The sequence below is a fragment of the Mus caroli genome, unplaced genomic scaffold, assembly GCF_978045245.1.
Source record: "Mus caroli unplaced genomic scaffold, Mus_caroli_1 scaffold_2, whole genome shotgun sequence".
Classification (NCBI taxonomy): domain Eukaryota; kingdom Metazoa; phylum Chordata; class Mammalia; order Rodentia; family Muridae; genus Mus; species Mus caroli.
The window spans coordinates 27,969,769-27,991,954 of record NW_028227257.1 but is presented as its reverse complement, the minus strand read 5'-3'; the positions used below and the strand labels follow the sequence as shown (position 1 = coordinate 27,991,954).

At 45.5% G+C, this 22,186-nt stretch overlaps 1 protein-coding gene across 5 annotated transcripts; it reads right to left on the bottom strand.

Annotated features, from left to right (window-relative positions):
- On the bottom strand, positions 1-22,177 carry CUNH20orf202 (chromosome unknown C20orf202 homolog). Of its 5 annotated transcripts, none has more exons than XR_015046024.1 (5): positions 21,613-22,066; positions 16,937-17,155; positions 6,179-7,014; positions 4,879-5,007; positions 1-1,215 (listed from the first exon to the last, which is right to left on the bottom strand). XR_015046024.1 is itself a non-coding variant. In XM_085833401.1 (5 exons), the coding sequence occupies exons 4-5, from the start codon at positions 6,242-6,244 to the stop codon at positions 985-987; spliced, it is 297 nt and encodes a 98-aa protein (XP_085689527.1). In that variant the 5' UTR covers positions 6,245-7,014; positions 16,937-17,155; positions 21,613-21,688; positions 22,139-22,177; the 3' UTR covers positions 1-984. The 5 variants fall into 5 exon arrangements, 3 of the variants coding, with proteins under 3 accessions (XP_085689527.1, XP_085689524.1, XP_085689529.1); XM_085833401.1 differs by lacking the exon at positions 4,879-5,007 and adding an exon at positions 22,139-22,177 and having other exon boundaries at positions 21,613-21,688; XR_015046025.1 differs by lacking the exon at positions 4,879-5,007 and adding an exon at positions 4,542-4,672 and having other exon boundaries at positions 980-1,215.
- Between the last annotated feature and the right edge of the window lie 9 nt (positions 22,178-22,186).

Sequence of the window (22,186 nt, the reverse complement as noted above, 5' to 3'; positions counted from 1 at the left end):
ATTTCCTCTTTTTTTTTTTTATGAAACACAGAATTTAATACAAAGAATTATTAACTAAGTATAAAGTTAACTGAGTAGATGAGAAGTTATAAAAAGAACTCCAAGCTAACAATTACAGAAAGAATCTACCACCCCCAGTGCTAGGGAACAATGAAGCTGAAGGATTACAATTTAAACCACACAGACAGGAGCCCTGTAGAGCTGGCCTGCAGTCATCTGAGAAGGAGGGTCTGAGCATAGAGGGGACCTCCAGGCTGGGCCTTGGACTTGGACAGGGCTGGTGCCACGTGCTGAGGTGAAGCAGCTCTGGTGGGTGACACCAAAGGTTGCAAGAGATCTCTAAGACACTGCAGGGGAGAAAGGAGTCGGTCCCTCCTTTCACCTCTTGCTCTGGAGTCTAACCCTACATGGCTTACTGGCAAAGATCAGCACAGCCTAAAAGAAATCAATCTAACTGTGGAAGTGTGGTTGGCAGTATCTAGATAGCAACCCCAGGGAAGGCTTGTGGTTGGCTTTGTTGAGTCACATGCCCATGAATTAAGCCAATAATGAATTATGATGTTCGAGCCAACACGAATTGCATATCTGACATGCTCCTCTCTGTGATCTGTGGTGCAACAGGACCTTTTGCTATCAGATTAAGGCGGACAAGAAGGCCTAACAGGAACACAGAAAATAGGAAGTCATTACAGATGTTCTGATTTTTCGCCAAGGCAACAGTAGGTAACCCTCTTTGTATATCATACTCTTTCTTTAACAACTGCCCTGTGAAAAATGGTGTCAACCTGCTGGAAGCTATGTAACAGGGTTGTACTTATAAAACATATATGCCTCCCATAATTTATCTTACACACAGACAGACACACAGACACACACACCCTCTGGCAAGTGACATAGACAGTTAAATGACAGATTCAAGGACACACAGCTGACACACGATTTATACTAGTGGTAGGAGGATTTTGATGAGCGTCCTCTGGCTGGCTACGGAAGGGAGCTTCGCCTGCTCTTTTCCCCTCGGAGCAGCTCGGTCAGTTGCCTCGGCACAGGCTGGCAGGCTCTGCCCTCTGATCCCAGCCTCGCTCGGAAAGGTGATGTGTTTCTGCTGGGCCTTGTGTCCTCCCAGTGAGTGCTTTCAGCTCGAAGCTCCTCCAGGAGGCTGTGCAGATGCCTCAGTGTGAGTAGCAGCTGCTGGTCTTGGATCTGCATCTCAGCCTAGGAGAAAGGAGGAGTCAGGGAGAGTGTGACAGGCACTGTCTGTGCCATCAGTCTGCCTCCCGGCTCAGTGGAGACAAGCCCCTGCCTCGTCACACAAGCCACAGATGCCATATTCCCCTGAAGCCTCACTTTTGAATCTAGGAAACCGAAAGCAAACCTCACACCTTTCCAGAATGAATTGGAAGATATGCTCTGAAGATGGCATAGATACCACCCCCATGTCTTTTCATTTTGATGGTAACAAATAATCAGCATATTAGTCAGGATTCTCAAGAGGAACGGAACTTATAGAATGGACCTATACAGAGAAAGGGGATTTAAGTGACTGGCTTACAGGCTGTGATGCAGCTAGCCTAGGATGTTTGTCTACCAAAGGAAGGTTCAAGAATCCAGTATTGTTCGGTCCACAAGGCTGGATGTCTCAGCCGGTCTTCAGACTATGCCAGCCTCCTGAAGAAGTAAGCTCTAATGCCAGTGGAGAAATGGCCTTGCCAGTGATAGTGAAAGCAAGCAGGCAAAGAGAGCAAGCTTCCTTCTTCCACGTCCTTTCTATAAGCTACCAGAGGTGTAGCCTATCTTAAAGGTGTCTCGTCCCACCTCAAAAGATCTGGATTAAAAGAGGGTCTTCCAACTTTAAATAATTTAATTAAGAAAAAAAAAACCCATCCCTCACAGGTGTACCCAGCCACTTGGGTTTTAGTTAATTCCAGATGTAGTTAAGTTGACAACCAAGAATGGCTACCACAATCAGACAGGGATTAGCATGCTAGTGGCTTCTATCACTAGCAATGAAGTGAAGTCAATTCCACAGCAAAAGCATTTTAGAAGCACCGTAGTGCAAAGCTTTGGAGCATCTGGGTCCCCAAAACCTTTTCAAGGTATCGGCAATGTCAAAACAACTTGCCCTATGATAATTAAGGTAAAAATTTCCCCCCTTTTTCTTATTTTCTTATTAGGATACAGTGGAGTTTTCCAATGACATGTGATAGCTCAGTAGACTGAATACAGAACTAGAAAGGAGAACCCAGTTGTCTTCTTTTGAGCCATACAGTAAGGTGAATTGCAACAATGTAAAGCAGGCTCAATTCTTCTCAGTATTTGCTTTGAAAAACAGTTACTTAAATATTTTATTAATATACTGTGAGTTTATTTGTTCAAAGGCATTTCTATACATTTTGACTTTTTTGCTCTCTATTTTAAAGCATTAAAGTTCATTTTGTGCTGACATATTACTTTTTTGCAACATCCACTGAAAAGCCACAGAAGGGCAACTGTCTCTCAGTATTCGAGGAGGATGGCTATACCAAGATCTAAGGGCATCCAAGAGCCTTACAGAAAATGGCGACATGTTTGCATAAGGCCTGTGTGAACCTCCTGTGTACTTCAGGTCATTGCTAGATGACATGTTGCTTTGTTAAGTTTCTATTGCTGTGATAAATACAATGCTTTTCCCAGCCGTAGCTCCAGCTTCAGGGATGCGATGCCCTCTTCTGGCCTCCATGGGCACCTGTACTCATGTATACAACAGCACAACTGTAGGGCTGACAGGATGGCACTGCAGGTAGAGACACAAGCTTGACGTGGTGGTCTGGATGTCTTCTATAAGCTCAGAGGTCTGAATATTTGCTTGCAAATTGGTGGCTTTTGCTGAAGGAAGTATACCATTGTTGGGGGTGATGAGATTCAAGGTTTTGAAAGCCACTTGCCATTCCCAGGCATTCTCTGATCCCTGCTTGTAGTGGTTCAGGAAGTGAGCCTCAGCTTCTTGCTCCAGCTGCCATGTCTACTGCTTGCTGTTATGCCTCCAAACTATGACAGCCTCTCTAGAACTGTAAGCCACATAAACACTTCCTTCGGTAAGTTGTTTTGGCCATGGTGTTTGTCTTTGTCAGTTACTACTGCTGTGATGAAACACCATGACTAAAGAAGCCCAGAAGGAAAGGGTTTATCTGGCTTATGCTTACACAACATAGTTCATCATTAAGTGAAGTGAGGGCAGTAACCTAGAGGCATGAGCTGATGTAGACGCCATGGAGGAGTACTGATTACTAGCTTGCTCCCCCTAGCTTGCTCAGTCTACTTTTTTATATAAGCCAGGAACAGTAGCCCAGGGGTGATGCCGCCCACAGTGGACTTGGGCCTCCCACATCATTACTAATGAAGAAAATCTCTTACAGACTTGCCTGCAGCCAGATCTGATGGAGGCACTTTCTCAACTGAATTTCCCTTCTTGAAGATGACCCTACTTTGTGCCAAGCTGACATAAAACTAGCCAGCGCAACTGACCTCTTGTCAACTTGCCACACTGTTGAGCCACAACCTTTCCTTTCTTGTTCATCCCCAAGATCACACATTGATATCAACATCACAATATGAGACATTTTACAGATTTAAGAAGTCTCACATTTTTAAAAAATGTAAACACTTAAAAAATCCAGTCTCTTTAAAAATCTAAAGTCTCTTTTAAATCCAAAATCTTTTCTAAAAGTTCAAAGTCTCTCAACTATGGGCTCTGTAAAAAAAAAAAAAAAAAAAAAAAAAAAAAAAAAAAAAAAAAAAACTAAATACTTTCTTCAAGAGGGGAGAATGACGGCACAGTCATAGTCTGACCAAAACAAGCCAAACTCAAACAGTGTGAATAACAAGGTCCAATAATTGGGCTCAGATTCGCTCAGATCTTCTGGGCTCCTCTAGCTTGAGTTACTGTTCTAGCTCCACCCTCTGCAGCACACACAGCTTGTCTTCCAGGCTCTAGCTGGATCCACTTCATTGCTGCTGCTGTTCTTGGTGGTCATCCCATGGGACAGGCATCCCCAAAATGCTGGGGTCTTCCACTGCCACTGGGCTGCACTTTCACCAATACCTTCCTGGGTGCTTCTCACACTGCCAAACCTCAACTTCTCAGCATGACCCTTTCAATCCTGTGCCTTCAACTGCTACTGAAGCTGTACCTTCACCAATGACATTTCCTGGCCACTCACAGTGCAAAGCCTCAGCTGTTCATGGCTTCAAACCCAGTGCCACCTGGGTGTCTCTTACACTACTCAAGTTCAGCTGCCCCTGGAACACAGCTTTTGTGTGCTCTGAAGAAACACCTCCTAGTACACTTTGCCTCAGTGATGCTATTCTCTTCTTAATCACCTCTAATTTCTCAGCTCCAGCTGACCAGCATCAGTTGTCTCAGTAAAGCAAAGGTTTATTCAGCTCGCACACCCGAGTCACACTCAACTGAGGGAAGCCAAGGCAGGAACTCAAACTAGGCGGGGATCTGGAGGCAGGAGTTGATGTAGAGGTCACGGAGTGCTGCTTACTGGCTTGCTTACCATGACTTCTTCAGCCTGCTTCCTTATGTATAGAATCCAGGAGCACTATCCCAGGTTCAGCGATGCAGATGTTCAAGGGCTGAGGAAGTAACTCAGGCACAACGGTATCCTAGGGATAACCTCTAGCACCACTAGGGGGTGAGGTAAGAGATTTTCAAATTGTGTTTCTCTTTACAAGCAATAATTATTAAAATTATTCTTCCACTAAAAATAGAGTTTAAGAGGGCTGGGATGTGGCACAATGGTACAACATTTCACATCCAAGGTCCTGGGGTTTCCAGTTGGTAAAGGCTTACCCATGGGTCACTAATTCCCCTGAATATCTATGCCATGTTACCTGGGAAGCTAATCACCATGTCTTTCCCTGTGGTATTTTCTCCAGGTCCCAAAATAAAGAGGCATCCCCAAATATGTGTGCACAGCATCCAAGAGAGAGGAGGAGTTGACCTGGGGTTCAGGTTTAGCACTGTAAAAAGAAAAGTGATTTTTATTTTTGTGTGTCCCAACCTGACCATCTTACAGATGGGTCCAAGTCTCTGTGCTGGGAAAGCCAGCTGTGCTGCTGGGGTGCTGTGGCTTGTAAGCAGCTTCAGCAGCAGCTGTGACCTCAACCCCAGGAGAAACCCCGTCAGGGTTGCCTCCCAGCTGGCCTGTTGCCTAGCAAACCACAAAGGTCTACTGGGATGATCCTGTCTTTCCCTGTCTCCTCCGGTGTCCCTGCACAGTCTCCTCCTTCTTGGCTGCTGTGCACACACATTTGGGGATGCCTCTTTATTTTGGAGCCTGGAGAAAACAGCACAGTGGAAGAAGGCATGGTACCTGGCTTCCCAGGTAACACGGCATAGATACTCAGGAGAGTTAGTGACCCACGGACAAGCCTTTACCAGCTGGAAACAGGACAGGAACACATTGTAGAAGTAAATGTTCTCTGAGGCATACATAGTTGGTTTCAACACTTGAGAGGAAGTCCCACAGGCCAGCTGGCTCTTTCTGGCCCCTTCTGCAATGGAAGCTGATTTCAGTACTCGTGGCCGAGCCCAGCCCAGCATCACTTTTGCCCCACCTGGCCTACCCTAACCCTCACTTTTGTTGGTTCCTTGGCTTTACCAGCTAATGTGCTGGGTATCCCCTGTGTCTCCCAGGGGTCCAGTTTAACCATAAGTGCCAAGCATTCATAAGATAAATGACAGGCATCTCTCACAACCTTCGAACAACCCCTACCATGTTAGCTTTATTGTTACCTTCACCTTCTGATTAAAAAACTGAGAGTCAGAAAGGTAAAGGCACTAACTAAAGGCCACACAGCAACAGAGCTAGGTACAGTCTCAGCACCCAGTACAATGCTAAACCCAGTCTGGCCGGCACCCAGTGTCTCCTATATAGGCCATGACCCACTTTCCCAGTACCTAAGAATTCCATTGTACTCTGTGTGGCTGATCTAGGTAAGGTGTCTGCAGAACCCAAACTTCAGCCTGAAGCCCCATCTCAGCCATCGAGGTCCTGGGAAGGGTATGTGTGTGTGTGTGTGTGTGTGTGTGTGTGTGAGAGAGAGAGAGAGAGAGAGAGAGAGAGAGAGAGCAGAAGCCTTAAAAAAATACATATTTTGGAGACATGACAAGGCAAAAGAAAAGGCTTACCAACTCCTCCCTCAGCCACTCCAGGGTCTGCCCAAGATGTGCAGCTGGCTCTCCTGGCATTTCCATCTCAGTGTCCTTGATAGAGTCCTTAGCAATGACTTGGTTACAGGCCCGGGGGACCTTTGACTTGTATAGTCACCAGCTTCCTTCAGGCTGGCAGCTAAGTCCCCAAGGGTGGAATTAATGAGAGCAGGACGTGGTTCACGTTGGAAGACGTAGTTCTGGATTTTTTTTTTTTAAGCTTCAGTGCTTTGAACAAAACAAGGAAGAAGAGAAGGAACCAGGGGTGCAGATATCTGCATGTATGATAGTTCCAGCAGCTCAGAGAATCTGATGACAACAGGCAAGCCAGGGTTGTGAGGCTGAGTGACGCCAGTGATAGTCAACAGGCACAGCCATGCCTCTTGGGGCTTCTTTATGCTTCCTGTATAGAGCCGGCAGCCCACATATTCTCTGGGGCTGATACTCCATCATGATCCCAGTCCCCCACCCCTCCCGTCCTCACCTGTGGAGTCTCAATAAAGAAGATGCTGACTTTCCATAGCTCTTAGCTTCTGGATGCTCGTGTGAACAGCTCCCCATGGGGAAATCAAAGCAGAAATGTGCTCTTACACATTAAAAAAAAAAAAACAAAAAACAACAACAACAAAAACTTTATTGTCCTGAAAACTGGGAAATGTTACTGTTGTTTCCTTTTTGCTCTTGCTTCCTGTCACCTCCATCGTCCTGGAATGTGGATGTGATGCCTGGAGCTTCAGTAGCCATCTGAACAGTAAGGTGACAGCCAACAAAAGGAGAAGTTGGAAATCACAGTGTCACCAAGTTAGCGACACCATCTGTAGGTCAGTGAGACAGTAAATGCCATTTGAAGTGAACTCTGCAGCTTGCAAGCAAATCTGGTCATGTCTGATCCCCCATCTATTTCTCACAGCACACTGTGAGAGGATATTCCTTCATTAACCCTTCCAATAAACACTTATTGATTGTCTACGGCGTGCCAAGGTCTGCCCCAGGCACAGCAGAAGCTCCAAACCAGAGAGGAGACGCCTTGTTTTGCCTACCAAATGGAAACAATAAAACCCAAACTCATGTTACAGTGGGAATAAATGGGATGTATTCTTATGTAGGGTTTTCAGACATGCACTCTGTCCACATAAATGAGAAATTCCAAGCCAGGAGCCAACACAACCATTCTAGATTCAGAACTAGAAACAGATCAAAGGGAAGTGGCAAAATGAGTCCCTTCCATGTTCTCGGCTCAGGCCATTCCAGCTACCCTCAGATCCACCCAGGACCCACAATGACAACACACATAAGGAACCTGCCCAGTGTAAGTGAGAGTCAGCAGACACCAACCACAGTGGGATCAAACCCGTCTTCCTCCAAGAAAACAGGAGGGGGAAAAATCCAGGAGAAAAGTATTATGAAGCTTGACTTGGTGCCACATACCATCAATCCCAGAACTCGGGAGGCTGAGGTAAGTGGATTTCTGTGAGTTAGAGGCTAGCCTGGTCTACAGACTGTCTAAAAAAAGTATTAGGTAAATATAAACATAAAAGAAATTTGAAAACAAAATGACACTATATTAACAAAGGGGATTCGAAGTAGAACCTGAGAATTTTTGCAAGCCAAAGAAAATGAAACAAAAGGTTCAAGGAAATGTCTAAATGAGGAGAAGAGAGGGTCCTATTTTGGCTTCAGACATCAGGGCAAGGACAGTGAGTGTAAGGACACTAGGGACATTGGACTCTGAAGAGGAGAGTGTTGCTAAGAATTCTGTCAAGCAGTGGGTACTTGGTGGATGGCACATGACCCATGGTTTCGATGCAGTGGGTACTGAGGAGGTCCAGCAGACACTGAGGGGCTCAGCTCCAGTAGCATGAGGTGGACCTGGGTTCCTTCTATGGGTGAGGCCTACAAGGCAGGCAAAAGGACCTTATACTGGATGGAGCCTGGGCCCTGCCTCCAGCTTTGCGGCAGGAAGTTCTAAAGTGGGTTGTTAGGAGAATCATGCTTCTTTCACTCTGGGGTTTAAATCCCAAGGTGCATTTGGACGGCAATACATAGACAGCATTTGCTGTGCAAATTCTATTCTGGCTTGGATGTCACGTTTTTGGACCAAAGTGCTCTCTGAAAAATAGCTGCTGACCACATCTGCCAGACTTTTAAATATGGGGACCAGAAATAATTCTTCCCAGACTTTGTGTCACATAGCCCTGAAATGGACAGCTTTCTGGAACATGGATGCTTTAGACTACTCTTGCCACCTGCAGAGAGAACAGGAGATCTTTGGCTCATGATGGCTGATGTTCACAGAGCTGTTTGGGGGTGATGACCACGTGAGCCAATTACATCTGATCTCATTTTGAATTAGGCATAGTCACAAGAGCACTGGGTAACAAACATCTCTAAAACACCATACTTTTATTTAATAATCACACTAATCTTGTTTTGTTGTTGTTGTTGTTGCTATAACAAAAACCAGAGATGGTGAACTTAAAATGGTTTATTTTTAGCTCAGTTATGAAAGTTTGGGTTCATGGTCAGTTGACCCTGTTACCTGGAGCTGTAGTGAGGCAGCACACCACAGCAGGGAGTGTGTGGGTGTGAATGGGCTGTTCATCTTGTGACAGCCATATAGGGGAAGGCATGCAAAAGAGCACCAGGGTCCTAATACTCCCTTCACATGACTGGAAAGCTTTCCAGTAGGCCTCAGATGCTCAAAGTTCCCCTGCCTCCTGATAGGCCTTCACCCATTGGTCTTTCAAGGGCACTCATACACATCATGGCAGTCATCTGTTTTCATACAGAAATTAGTGGGTTTGTGGGATGATGGTTTGCTGCCAGCCACAACCTGAAGGTCTGAGGCTGCTCCACCAGTCTGCTGCCATCCTCCTAGGCTTTCTAGGCACTTTCTCTCGGCAGTGCAAAAGGTAAGATTTTAAGAAAGATTTGGGAATTCTGCTCAGTGGATAGAATGCTCTCCTAGTAGAAACAAAGTCCTGGGTTTGATCTCCCAGCACTGCAAATAACTAGACATGGTAGCACACATCTGGAAATCCAGCAGTTGGGAGGTAGAGACAGGAAGATCAGAGGTTTAAGGTCATTCTTGGCTGCATAATGAGTTTGAGGCCAGTTTAGGCTACCTGAAACTGTGTCTGAAGATGAAAAACAAAAACAAACAAACAAACAAACAAACAAAAAAACCCTAAAAACAAGCAAAGTGAAGGAGCAGCAGGACCACAGGAAGTTCCTTTAAGGCCTGAGCGCAAAGCTGGCACATGGTCACTCTGCACACACCTTTGGGCAAGGTAAGCTATACAACCAAGTCCATGCTGAAAGCAAAGATATACACCCATTCGCAAAGAGATCATGGCAACATACTGTGTTGTAGCACAGAAAGAAGTAGGGCTACCAGCTTGGATGGGCCCAAGAAGAGATGACTAAATGAAACCAAGAGGTGGGAGTATCTGGAGATGGGGCTCACAGGGGTGTGATGGTAGCAGAAGACACAGAAAGTGATCTCAGAATGAGACCACAACCATTGATTGATGCTCTTTTCTGGGCCCTTGACAAGCATAGACAGCTTTGTTCCATCTTTAAAACCTTTATAGATGGCAGAGCCCAAACTTTGTGCCAAGACACCCCCAAGTACTACAGAAACCCCAGAGATAGTACATAGCAGTTAAAAGCTCAGGGGAGATGTAATGTCATCTATCAGATACTCTGCAGAAAGCCATTGTTAAAGCACTTGAACCAGCTGCATAATAAATCACTGTTGGGCATTCCCATGGGCCTGACTCAGTGAGTCACACTCTAACATGACGAGACTATGGGAAACAGAGAAGGTATGGGAACCTCGGCCTGTATGCTAGGCATCATCATTATTTATATTTTTTAAGTTTATTATTTTATGTCCTGTGTGTGGGATGTATGTCTGTCTATGCAGGTCTATGAACCATGTGCAAGAAGTACCCATTGAGGCCAGAAGATGGCATGAGATCATTTGGAACTAGAGTTGTAAGTGGTTGTGAGGCATGGTGTAGGTGCTGGGAACTGAACTCATGTCCTCTGGAAGAGCAGTTAGTGCTTTTAATTACCGAGCCATCCTCTAGCCCCTGTTATTGTGTGTGTGTGTGTGTGTGTGTGTGTGTGTGTGTGTATTCTGTTACATATATATATTCTCTCTATGTACTCTATTATATATTTTAATATAGTGTAATAGCTTTGCAATCTATTACAGATATATTGATCATTGACCACTTTCAAACACAGGAAATTGAGGCTCAGAGAGGCACAATTTCCCAAGGATCACTCCAGCAGGTGGTGGCAGCTGGAATTAGAATAATTTTCTCTGACCAGTGCATGGTAGGTTTTGGTCTATTTTAATTGGTGGAGGGACAAAAGAGGCTCTCTCCGACCCTATGTGCTCTGCCCTGCAAGGCAGCACAGAAAGCTGGAGTACTTGGCAGAGAGTGCCGGGCACGCTGCACTTGGCCCCCCACAACTGCTGCCTAATTATCCCACAAAGTCATTTCTTGTGGCTAACTTGTTTGTTACACTCTCATTTATTTTTTAATCCCACTAAGGATTCCCAGCCTTGAGAGCATTTTACTTCACAGGCTCAAACAGGCTTGGCACATAGACCTGAGGAGACATGGAGCCAGAGTGCCTGGACAGGCAAAGAAATGAAATTTCTGAAAGAGGAGAACACTAAAGCCAGAATGGTCACCCATTTGTCTTCCCTGACATCAGGGTGGTTTTTGTGTGCCAGACCCTCCAATGCATTCTGGGGATGGAGCACTGAGTGAGCAGGTCCTCACTTCGATCATGAAGCCCCTGATCCAGCTAATAAGAGAGTCTATTAACAATCAACAGACTCAAAATCTCACTTGAGCTCAGGACTCAACTCAGCTGACAGAGTGCTGGCCTAGCATTAAAGAAGCCAAGAGTTCCAATTCTACCACTCTGAAAACTGAAAACTGAGTCTGGGCATATAGCCCTGTAATCCCAGTACTAGAAAGACAGAAGCAGGAGGATCAGAAGTTCAAGGCTATCTTTGATTATATGTACATACAACAAGTTCAAGGTCAGACTGGAATATGTGAGAGTGTCTCAAATTTTATTTTTTATTATTTTTTTGAGACAGGGTTTCTTTGTAGCCCTAGCTGTCCTGGAACTCACTTTGTAGACCAGACTGGCCTCTAATTCAAAAATCCACCTGCCTCTGCCTCCCAAGTGATGGGATTAAAGGAGTAAGCCACCACACCCGGCTATTTTGTATTATTGTTACATATTTTAAGTTTCCTTCTTTCTTTCTTTCCATCCCAAACACCGCACCCCCACCTATCCAGTTCTCCTCTTACAGAGTACCTCCCTTCAGAGCCCTCCCCATCTCCTCTGTGAGGGTGGTGCTCCACTTCGTATCCCTCCATCCTAACACATCAAGTCTCTAACAGATTAGGATCACCCTCTCCCACTGAGACCAGGCAAGGCAGTACTGTTGGAGAACAGATACCCTAGTCAGCCTACAGCTTTTGGGTGAGCCTCTGCTCCAAGTTACTGGGGGACTCACACGAGGATGGAGCTACATGTCTGTTACATGTCTGTACTGGGGGCCTCATTTCAGCCTGTGTACGTTCTTTGGTTGATGGCTCAGTCTCTGAGAGCTCCCAGGGGTCCAGGTTAGTTGACTCTGTTGGTCCTCTTAGAGGGTTCTCATCCTCTTTAGGGCCTTAGTGTTGGCAAATAGCTCAGCTGTCAGAATGCTTACCTAGCATGCAAAAAGCCATGAGTTGGATCTCTAGCACTGTATGCATTGGGTATGGTTGTACTAACCTGCGATTCCAGCACTGGGGAGGTAAAGATAAAAGGACCAGAAAATCAGCATCATCAAGACCAGCCTGGATACTTGAGATGCTGTCTCAAGCAAGCAAGCAAGCAAGCAAGCAAGCAAGCAAGCAAGCAAACAAACCCCACTTTATAATGCAAACCTAGTATATATATGCACACATCAGTGCTTGAGCATAAAATGAATGCCTGAATTTTCAAATGAAAAATCTATAGCCCATATGGAGTACTGGCTGTCCAAGGAAATAAAACACTATGACAAAAATTATAGGCTGTGCTCTACAGGAGGGGATTAGTGCCTGGCATTGTAAACACAGGCAAAACCCATGGCTAGAGAGGTCATAGGCCACAGGGGTGGGTGGGAACTACTGTTGTTTTTTTGCTAAATGTCTAATATTTGTGTTTACATATGCAAATCTGCACTGCACAGTGGGTAACGAAGAGAGGCAGTGCTATTCAAAGTGCTGAGACGAAGCAACTGTAGGTCAGCAATAGATGGCGCATCTCTCTTGATGGTCTCCCCAGGGCTCGGGGAACATAGCTAAGGAGCTGGTGGAAAGAATGTGAGAGCTGGAGGATGGGGAGGAGAGCCTTGAATGCTGCCTTCTGGGTATGACACGGCTACTTGTGCATGATCAAGCCAGTTAAAAATCCTAGCATATACATGGCAGAGGCTACTGAATCCTCACCCTTAGCTGAGCAGCTCTTGGCGGTTGATGGCTGGGGGAGGGGCCATTCTTTTTGATGAAGTAAGCCCTGGGGCGTTGCCTATTCGTCCACATGGGGATGGCCCCACCCAAATGCACATGTGGATAGTACTAACTGGACGTGGTGGATCAAGATAGAGGGCATGAAGTTGGGCGATGTGGAGCTCTCTTGGAGGAAGCTGAAGAGAGGTTGTGGGGTCAGTATGCATTGTGTACATGAATAAAAATGTCAAAGGACAAATAAGAATGTTATTTTAAACACACACGTTATTCTTTAATACCTGTCCCATTCTTTTTCTCATAGGAAAAACTACATCTCCCATGCTTCCTTGCGGGTATGGGTGTTACATGATTAAATACTGACCAATGAAACATGAATGGCAGTTATGTGTTCAATTTCTAGCTTATGCTCTTAAAAGATGGAGAGGAACTCCTCCCTGACCCCAGTGCTACCTTCTGCCGACTTCCACGCATTGCTAAGGCTGGAGCTGAATCAGCCATCTGGGTTTAGAAGATAGATGGAGTTTAGGTCTACTTTAGGTGGAAGCCACCATGTTAGCCTGAACTGCCAAATAGATTTTTTGCAGTAGAAATATGTTGTTTTATTGAAGCCATGATTATTTGAACCTCTTAAGTACAGGAGTTCAGACAGTGTCCTTACAACCTGACAGATGGCTAGAGCAGAAGCCAAGTCCCTTGGTTTCCCCAATCCAAGTCCTTCCCATCGCCCTTTTACCTATGGATTTAATGGTTTATTCTCTCCCATATGTTTGCATGTTCATGACATCCATAGTAGAAAGAGGACTTCTGTGACTGTCACTAAGCAGACAGGAAAGCCAAGACACAAGAGTAGCAGATGAAGGGCTACAAAGACAGTAAAGTATTTGCTGTGTACATGTGAGCATCAGAATTCAAGTTCCAGGACTCATGTAAAAGACCATTCATAGTATAGAGACTTGTAACTCCAGCACTGGGAAAGTGGAGACAGGTGGATCCTCAGAGCTCACTAGCCACCAGTCTAGCCTTATTGGCAAGTCCTAGGACCCGGAAAGAGGCCTTGTCTCAAAAAATAAGGTGGATTGCTTGTGAAAACACCTCTGACCTCCATAGACATGTCCACACACCCTTCCCCATGAACACTGTGGTCATTGGAATAAGTATTTCCCCCATATGATCATATATTTTAATGCTTGGTCCTCAGCTGGTAGAACTGCTTGGGAAGGGTCAAGACATGTGTGGAGGAGGTGTGTCACTGGTGGCTAGTTTTGAGGTTTAAAAAGCCTATCTTGTCTCCAGTCATCTCACTCCTCTATGTCTTGTGGTTGTGTCTGAAGGTGTAAGCTCTCAGATAAGACAATGTTCTGTCCCCACATGTCCTGCATGCAAGTCCCCTGCATCTCTTTCTGACTACACTGCTGTACATGAGTATCCTGAATATGCATGGATGTCCTAACCCATCCACTTCCCATATGTGCATTCTGTGTGCTACTGTGCTACATACCCTGTTCTTTTGGGTGGTGGAGACTCTGGTGAGCAAGCATGATCTTGGCTTCAGCAGGCCAGCACGCTGACTGATCTAATCCAAGGGCATGGCTCCAAGTTTAGTTAATCTGATGCCCTGGACAGTGTGCATCTCTGGTTGAGAGATGGCAAGGTTTTTAGCTTCAAGGAACTGTTGGATGGAGGTACTTGCTCTTAGAGAGGCTGGGGATGTGAGTCTCAGCTTCCCTCACTCCCTTGCCTCCCTCCTTTCTCTTTCCATAGAAGGTATAGGAGGCATGTGTGAAGGGGACTCTCCTAGGGTCTTGAGTGTGGCCTCCAACTCCTGTCCTCCTTCCCTATGCCATATCCCATGCCTGTGACATTGGGTTTGCTCCAGCAGAGCATTAGTGCTCCAGGAAAAGTAAGATCCAGGCTGGTGTTGGAATGGACATGAAGCTGTTGATCTGAAGTATGAACCAAGTAGGGCTTGGGGGTAGCATGTAGGTCATCCTCTCAGGTCAGCCCTGGGGCATTAGTTATTAGTTACCTACCATATTCAGCTTTGAGATCTTGGACATACTTATTGATTATTCTGTGTCTCTACTTCATTGAAATGCCATTTATAACATCCTAACAGATTCTATGAGACAAGCTGGTCTGAGTGACAAAGTTTATGGTGATTGTTGCATTCGTCAGACAATGTGAGCCTCACTGTAATGCAGTGATGTTGCCTCATCTATAGATTGTGTGCACGCATCTCTCTCTCTCTCTCTCTCTCTCTCTCTCTCTCTCTCTCTCTCTCTCTCCCCCCCCCCCACTGTGGTGTGTGTGTGTGTGTGTGTGTGTGTAATCCTTTGCCCATGGCTCATGTGAGGACAACTTAGGGTATGGGTTCTCATCTTCTATCTTTTAAAGTGTGAACCACTGTGGAGGCCAGGCTGCTTGGCTAGTGGAGATTTTCCTTTTTGCCTCTTATCTAATCAGACCCAGACCCTCACATTTGCAAGGCAGGTGCTTAACTGAGGAGCCATCCCCGGGCCTCTAGCATGCTTCTCTTTTCAGGATCATTTTTCTTGCTTCCTTCACCTCAGCTCACTGGGTGATTCCTGTTTGTATCAGCTGCTGGCATCCTGCAGACTCATTCTCTCACTGGGAACATTTGCTGGGTGGAGCAGATCTGCATTTCTCAAACTTCAGCTTGTCCAATGCCTCTTTCTCAACTTCTCTATCCATTTTCAGTTTGATTTACTTATACTGTCTTGAAATTGACTCTGTTAGATAGGAACAGTTCTTCTGAGTAACAGAAAACCTCAAATAACAGTAACAGCTGGTGGAAGTTGACTTTGCTCACACATAGAAATGTGGGAAATTACTCCAGGTAGTTGTTTCCTTCTGTGCATCTAGGATCCAGGTTCCTTCAGGTTTGTTGTTGTCCTACCCAAATAGCTCAAGATGGTTGATTAATTAAGCGCCAGCCACTAAGCATACATATATACATCCTGACAGCAAGAAACACAAAAGGAGACAAGGAGAGCCTAGCTATCTCCTACTGGGGCACTTACATTTTTCTCAAAGTACTGATATTCTAATAGCTTACCATCTACTTGGCCATACCTAGATGCAAGAGAAGCTGGGAAATAGAGTCCTTTCAGGGTGCCAAGCACCATCAAGGGCTACACACCAGTGGGAGAAAGGAGTGCACAGCAGTCTTGATGGCATTAGCTTCAAAGAAGTATTTATTTTTTTTGCCATTACTCTAAGAAATGTATCCATGATAGTGCTAGAATCATGATTCCATTATTTTTCTTAAATATTTTAAAATAAACACTTGTGCCTTGAAATGGCGTGTGTGTGTGTGTGTGTGTGTGTGTGTGTGTGTGTGTGTGTGTAAGATGATAGATATATGTATATAGTAGGTACAGTATGAATGACAGGAGAGGTTACTTCAGTTGCATCCAGTGATCCATGTTCACACCCATCTACAGATCCCTCCTCTTGACTCTAAGCTGTAGCGAGCAACACAGTGCAGTAGACATAATGCCAGGCCAGTTTCAGGCCTTGACTCTAAAATGTCCTAAAGCATCTTCTTTTGTATTCTTGAGAAGGCTGAGCACTGTATAAGGTTTCTGACTACCCCTAGATCATGCCACGTAAGGAAGCCCAAGCTGGTCACATGGAGGAACTGTGTGGAAAAGAATGGAAACTCCTGTATAACAGTGAGAACCAAACCACAGATACATGGTGAAATCTGAGCTGCTTAAGAAAGCTCCCAGATCTCTGTGCCACCTGCTGACACCACATGGAAGACAATGGAGCTATCCCAGACTTCAAAAACATGAGCCAGGAAGTTCTGAGGCAATTTGTAATAACAGCAGGAGAAGCCCAAAACGCCTATGTATCCCCATATATCATATTCCCACTACTCCGGAAAGTTCTGGACCACTAAATGATGCTCTAATGTTCCCCAGAAGAGCCTCATTCTGTTTCACAAGTCACATCTTCTCACAGAATCACAGGTAATTTATTGAGAACTAGCCATTTGTCAACACAGCCACAAAAAAACTGCCCGCATGACGTGTCCTCCTTGATCTCCTCACTCTTCTGTGGAAGCAGTTGAAAGGAGATAGCCACAGTGTAAGTCTGATCCTTCCCAGGGCTGCTGTTAATTCAGCTGGGTACCCACATCTACAGATGACACTAGGTCACACTTGGCACTAACCTGCTCAAGAGGATGTAGAACAGGGACCCCCTGTGTCGTCATGCCTTGCTGTGAGTGGAAATCCTCACGCCCAGCAGAACAGTACTTCTTGGGTGGGCGCAGGCCAACTCCTGGCTAAAAGGCTTCATGTCCCTTAGGACCTGTTTCCAGATGTGTAAGTCCTCACGTTCAGGAAGCCCAAAGTGTAATTTCCCATTAGGTAGTTATAGTTTCTACCAGCTGTTGATAGAAATGATAATTAATCAACTAACTCAGTTATTAGCCAAGGTTTCTCTAGCCTGCTGCCATAGCCTCCCAGGTGCTGGGATTATAGCTGGGTGCTACCATGCCTGGTAACAACTTTAATTTTTTTGTTTATAAAAGGGGGAAGGGTTAGATAGTACAGCATTCTCCTATATTTCACTTCAAGTGTCGTTAAATTGGGGTTATGCATTTGTTAACCAACATGAGATTAGCATTATAAAGTCCAGGCTTTCTTCTGATGCTATAGTTCCGGGGTTAACCCTTTCCTATCCCAGGACACATGTATGTAGTTACTACTTTCTCCCTTAAGCTCCTTTGGCCTGTGGCAGTTTCTTAGCCTGCCCTTGTTTTGGGGCAACATTCATAGTTTTGAAGGGAACTACTCAAGTATTTCATATCTGTTCCTTAGTTTGTGCTTAGAATCTATGTGATCACATGATTAGATTGAGGTTGTGAGTTGTAGAGGTAAAGGAACAATTAAAATGTTAATTGTGAAAGAGTTGTTTTTTAAAAAGATTTTTGTATGAGTGTTTTGCCTGCATGTATGTATATGCACTATGTACATGCAATTTCAGGTGCCCGAGGAGACCAGAAGAGGGCATCTCATCCCCTGGCACTTGTGAGTCACCATGTGTGAGAGATGGGAACCTAACCTGGGTCCTCTGCAAGAGCAGAAAATGCTCTTAAACATTGATCTACCCCCCCCAACCCTCTTTTAAGAGACAGGGAAAAAATGTAAACGTACAGAAATCCTCCTGACTCAACATTCTGAATACTAGGACTGCAGTTGTGCACCACCACACCCAACTAAGGTATCTTTTTCTTTGCCTCATAACAAGGGTGCACACTAGTATAATAATCCAACTACTAGTATGGACCTGGACCCAGGACTGGCCCAGGTAAGTGCACCAGGTTCCTTCAGGTTCTTCATAACTTTCTTCTCCATATACACTCTTGGAAAGGCCACTACTAGGTACTATCAGTGTCTGAGGTGGGGCACTATGTTCCATGCCTTGAGGACCATGGGGCCACAGAGATAAAATACTGTGCAGCAGTTTATCTTTTCATTGATCGATTAGGCTATTTATATCAGGATGAAGTCAGGAATGTGTATGTGATGCTTTCAGTCACAACCCAGAAGCACTATATTGTTTTGTTGCTGAACTTTTTTTCCAGCTTTGGCTGGCAGCACTTTAAGTTGACTTGTGTGTTTTGATATGATCACACCAGTGTGTGTGTGTGTGTGTGTGTGTGTGTGTGTTTGTGTTTAGTATCTCTCCTTTGCTTTTCTTTGTGTGTGAGTGTGTGTGGGGTTAGGACAAAGTTTCTCTGTGTAGCCTGGATGTCCTGAAACTTGCTCTGTAGACCTGGCTGGCCTCAAATTCAGAAATCCACCTGTTTCTTCCTCCTAAATGCTAGGATTAAAGACATGTGCCACCACATCTAGCCAGTATTCAGTCTTTTTTCTTTTCTTTTCTTTTCTTTTTAATTAAACATTTTTAAGGATTTTTTTTTATCTTACTTCATGTACATGCGTATTTTACCTGCATGTAATCCATGTACTATATGCATACCTAGTTCCTCTGGAAGCCAGAAGACTGCACTGGATCCCTGGGAACTGGAGTTATAGATGCTTGTTTGTTGCTCGGTGCTGTGAATCAAAACTGAGTCCTCTGGAAAAGCAACCAGTGCTCTTAACTGCAGAGCCACCTCTCTAGCTCTGTATGTATAATTTATTTTATTATTCATCTTATATACTTTCTTCCTCATTGCTCCAAGGAGCCCTGGTTCCTTTTATTGAAGAATAATATTAGAAACCAAGCTCTCAGACTCAGCCAGAAAAACACTTTCCACCAACTTGGTAACCTGAGTTTGATTCCAAGGGTTCATAAGGTGAAAGGGAAGAACTGACTCCCATAGGTACACACACACACACACACCACACATACACACACATACATACACATGCACACACATACACACATACACACACACACATACAAGATTATTTGAAAAAAAAACCCGTAGGACACACGCATACACATACATACCACACATACACACACACACATACACACACATACATACCACACACACACACACACACACACAAAAGAAGCCAAGCTCTCTGCACTTAGGTGCATTCTTTGCTATGAAGTAAAATTGCTTCTAGCAAAGAAATTCATATATGTGTAAACCCTTGTATATGCACATTTCTGTAAACATTTTTAAACAGATCTTGCCTCAAGATTATTTGCAAAAAAAAAAATATATAGTGTGTAGGAGTGTCACACCGTTCCATCTGCCTTTACATTGGCAGATAGAAGTCTTTTCTCTGGGGCCTTCACAGGGGCCTGGGCACCTTTGAGAGCCTGAACTGGAGCTGAAGCCTGGGCCTGAGCTAGAGCTATGGCTGTAGCCTTGGTTTGAGCTTGGACTTTGCTTGGCATAGCCTGCAACCCCGGGCCATGCAGAACAGAATCTGCCTCCTAGGGGTGGAGTCAGTGACGAAAGCCAGATGGCTGAGTTTGTGGCTGGGGCCCTTTGGCATCTTGGGCTTAACTGCCTTAGGCTTCCCAAGGGCCTTGATGACCTCTGCACATGCATTCATTGCCTACACCTTCTGTAGGTTTTTCTTGTGCTTCTTGGCAAAGCGCGTGTTCCTCAGGAACTTGGGGTCAACCCCCTTAGAGATTCATATCTTTGTGACTGAGATTTCTTGATGTCGTTTCTGTGCCATTATCAGGATTGGTTGTACGTGATGTGGTTCTTGGACTTGGTCACATCTGCATGGTAACTCATGGCTCCAGAAGCACGTATGGCTGCTCTGTAAATATTTCTATACATCACCACCCATATCTGTATTAAGCTGAATGTGAGTTCATATTGATATCTCTAATTCTCACCCGCTGCTGTGTGGGTCATTCTAGCTTTCTCTACAGGGGTCATATTTATCTAAACAGTGTTGCTCAATAACTTGGAATATATTTCTGGTCTTGTAAAACCAAAAATCCTGAGCTGGACAACCAAAGGTCAAATTCACATGATAAAGGGGATAGAAGGTTAGCTAACTTTCTACTCCGACTCTTCCACGTGGGTCCCCCCTGTCCTGAGAAGAACATCCTTCTTGGCCTTCAAGGCTTTGCAGAGACCTGGCTCAGCCCCATGTCCTGCCATGCTCCTACCTTGGTCTCCCACTGTGACCATACCCCCTCCATGCCCATGCTCACTGTGCTCCCTTCTGCCCCAAGGCCTTTGTCCACGCTAGTCCTCTGCTGGATCTCTCTTCCTTGCTCTTTAAATACTTGCCATCTATGCAAGTGCCCATCGTGGCTCAGTGTCCTCTTCTGCTAAAATGCTATCCCATCCCCAAGACTCAAGCAAGCACCCTGCCTGAGACGCACACAGCACAGTGTACCTCTGCTTGTTAGCCTTCACTGTGGCTACAGCACTGCCTGTGTGCATCCCTTTTCCTTCTGGAATATCACTGGAGTTTCTTGAGGGTAGGGACAGGCTCTACTTAGTTGCAAGTATACAACAAGAGCAATAGCTGTGCACCTCTCAATTCTTTATTTAAAGAATAGATATCAAGGGCCCCTTTTAAGTCTCGGGATACACCAGGGAGGGAAACAGACAAAGTCTGTACTATATACTTGGCTCTTTTTTGCTTTGATTTTCTTAGTTTTGATTTTGGTTTTCCAGACAGGTTTCTCTGTGCAGCCCTGGCTGTCCTGGAACTCACTCTGTAGACCAGGCTGGCTTCCAACTCAGAAATTCACCCGCCTCTGCCTCCCAAGTGCTGGGTTTTAAAGGCCTGCATCACTGCATCACCGCTACCCAGCGTGTTACTTATTTTTAAGCAGAAATGATACTGAGCAAAGAAATACACTATCAGGAGCTGATGAATGCCCTAGTGAGAAGTTCTGAGTGAAGGCAAGCAGGGTGCCAGAGCGCTACTCTTTTTAAGAAGATGGCCCAGGCAGGTGGTTCTGAGAAGGTGACATGTGAGCAAAGACTTGAGGGAAGTGAGGGAAGAGAGTGACCACTGAGGATGTGCTGCGAGGAAGGACTATACAGGGCAGGGAGGGAACTGTGGACACTCTAGTGGTTGGGATCTCATGGAATTCTTGAGTCCATTTACAGATGGGAAAAGGAGCTTAAAGAGAGAAGTTTGTACAAGGTCATACACCTGCGTGGGGTGGAAATGGCACTGCATAGGAATCTGGTGCCATTGCCAGCTTCCCTGTGGAGATGCAATGGCTCAGGCCTCTCAAAGAATAGAGGGAGACAGCTTTGGAGGCTCAGCACAGGACCCACAAGGCTTCCAAGACAACCTTTGTTCTCCTGGTGGGTGAGGACTGAATGCCTTTGGAGTAGGACCAGTGAGCCTTTGACAGTGAGAGAGCTACGGAGCCACGGCAGGGATTTCTCACCTTAGCTGTCTTCCTGGATGTCAGAGTGGCCTCCGCTCACACTGGCAGAGTACTCAGGGTCAGCAGTCATGATTCCCTTGGACAAAGGTAGACAATAAGGTTCAGAGAGATGATAAGACTTACTTGAAGCTGGCCACGAAGTTTTCCCAGAAACCATAACCTTCCCTTCCTCACCAGACCTCTCTTTGGGCTTGGCCTGGGGCCCCCAAGAGGAAGAAGTTCCCTTTAAAAACAGAAACCTGTGCACCTGCACCGGGCTCCACTGGTCAGAGGAGTGCCTAGATGGACGAACCCCAGTGTGTCCCTGAGGAAGCCAGACAGGCTGCCCGGCAGAAGGAGCTTTGCAGGTGGCTTTGGAGCTCAAGAGTGTGCGTGGCCGTGGACAATGACCCAGAAGGACACCCATCAGAAATAGAGGTGGGTAGAGGCTTCGTTTCTGCCTTCACGTGGCGCCCGTGAGCCATCGAGCCCCACGAAAGGATGATACTCCGGATCTACAGACCTTGAAGAGGACCCTGGGTCCTACCTGGGGTGGGAAAAGCATCCCCGGGTGCAGCAGGGTCTCCCCAGAGGC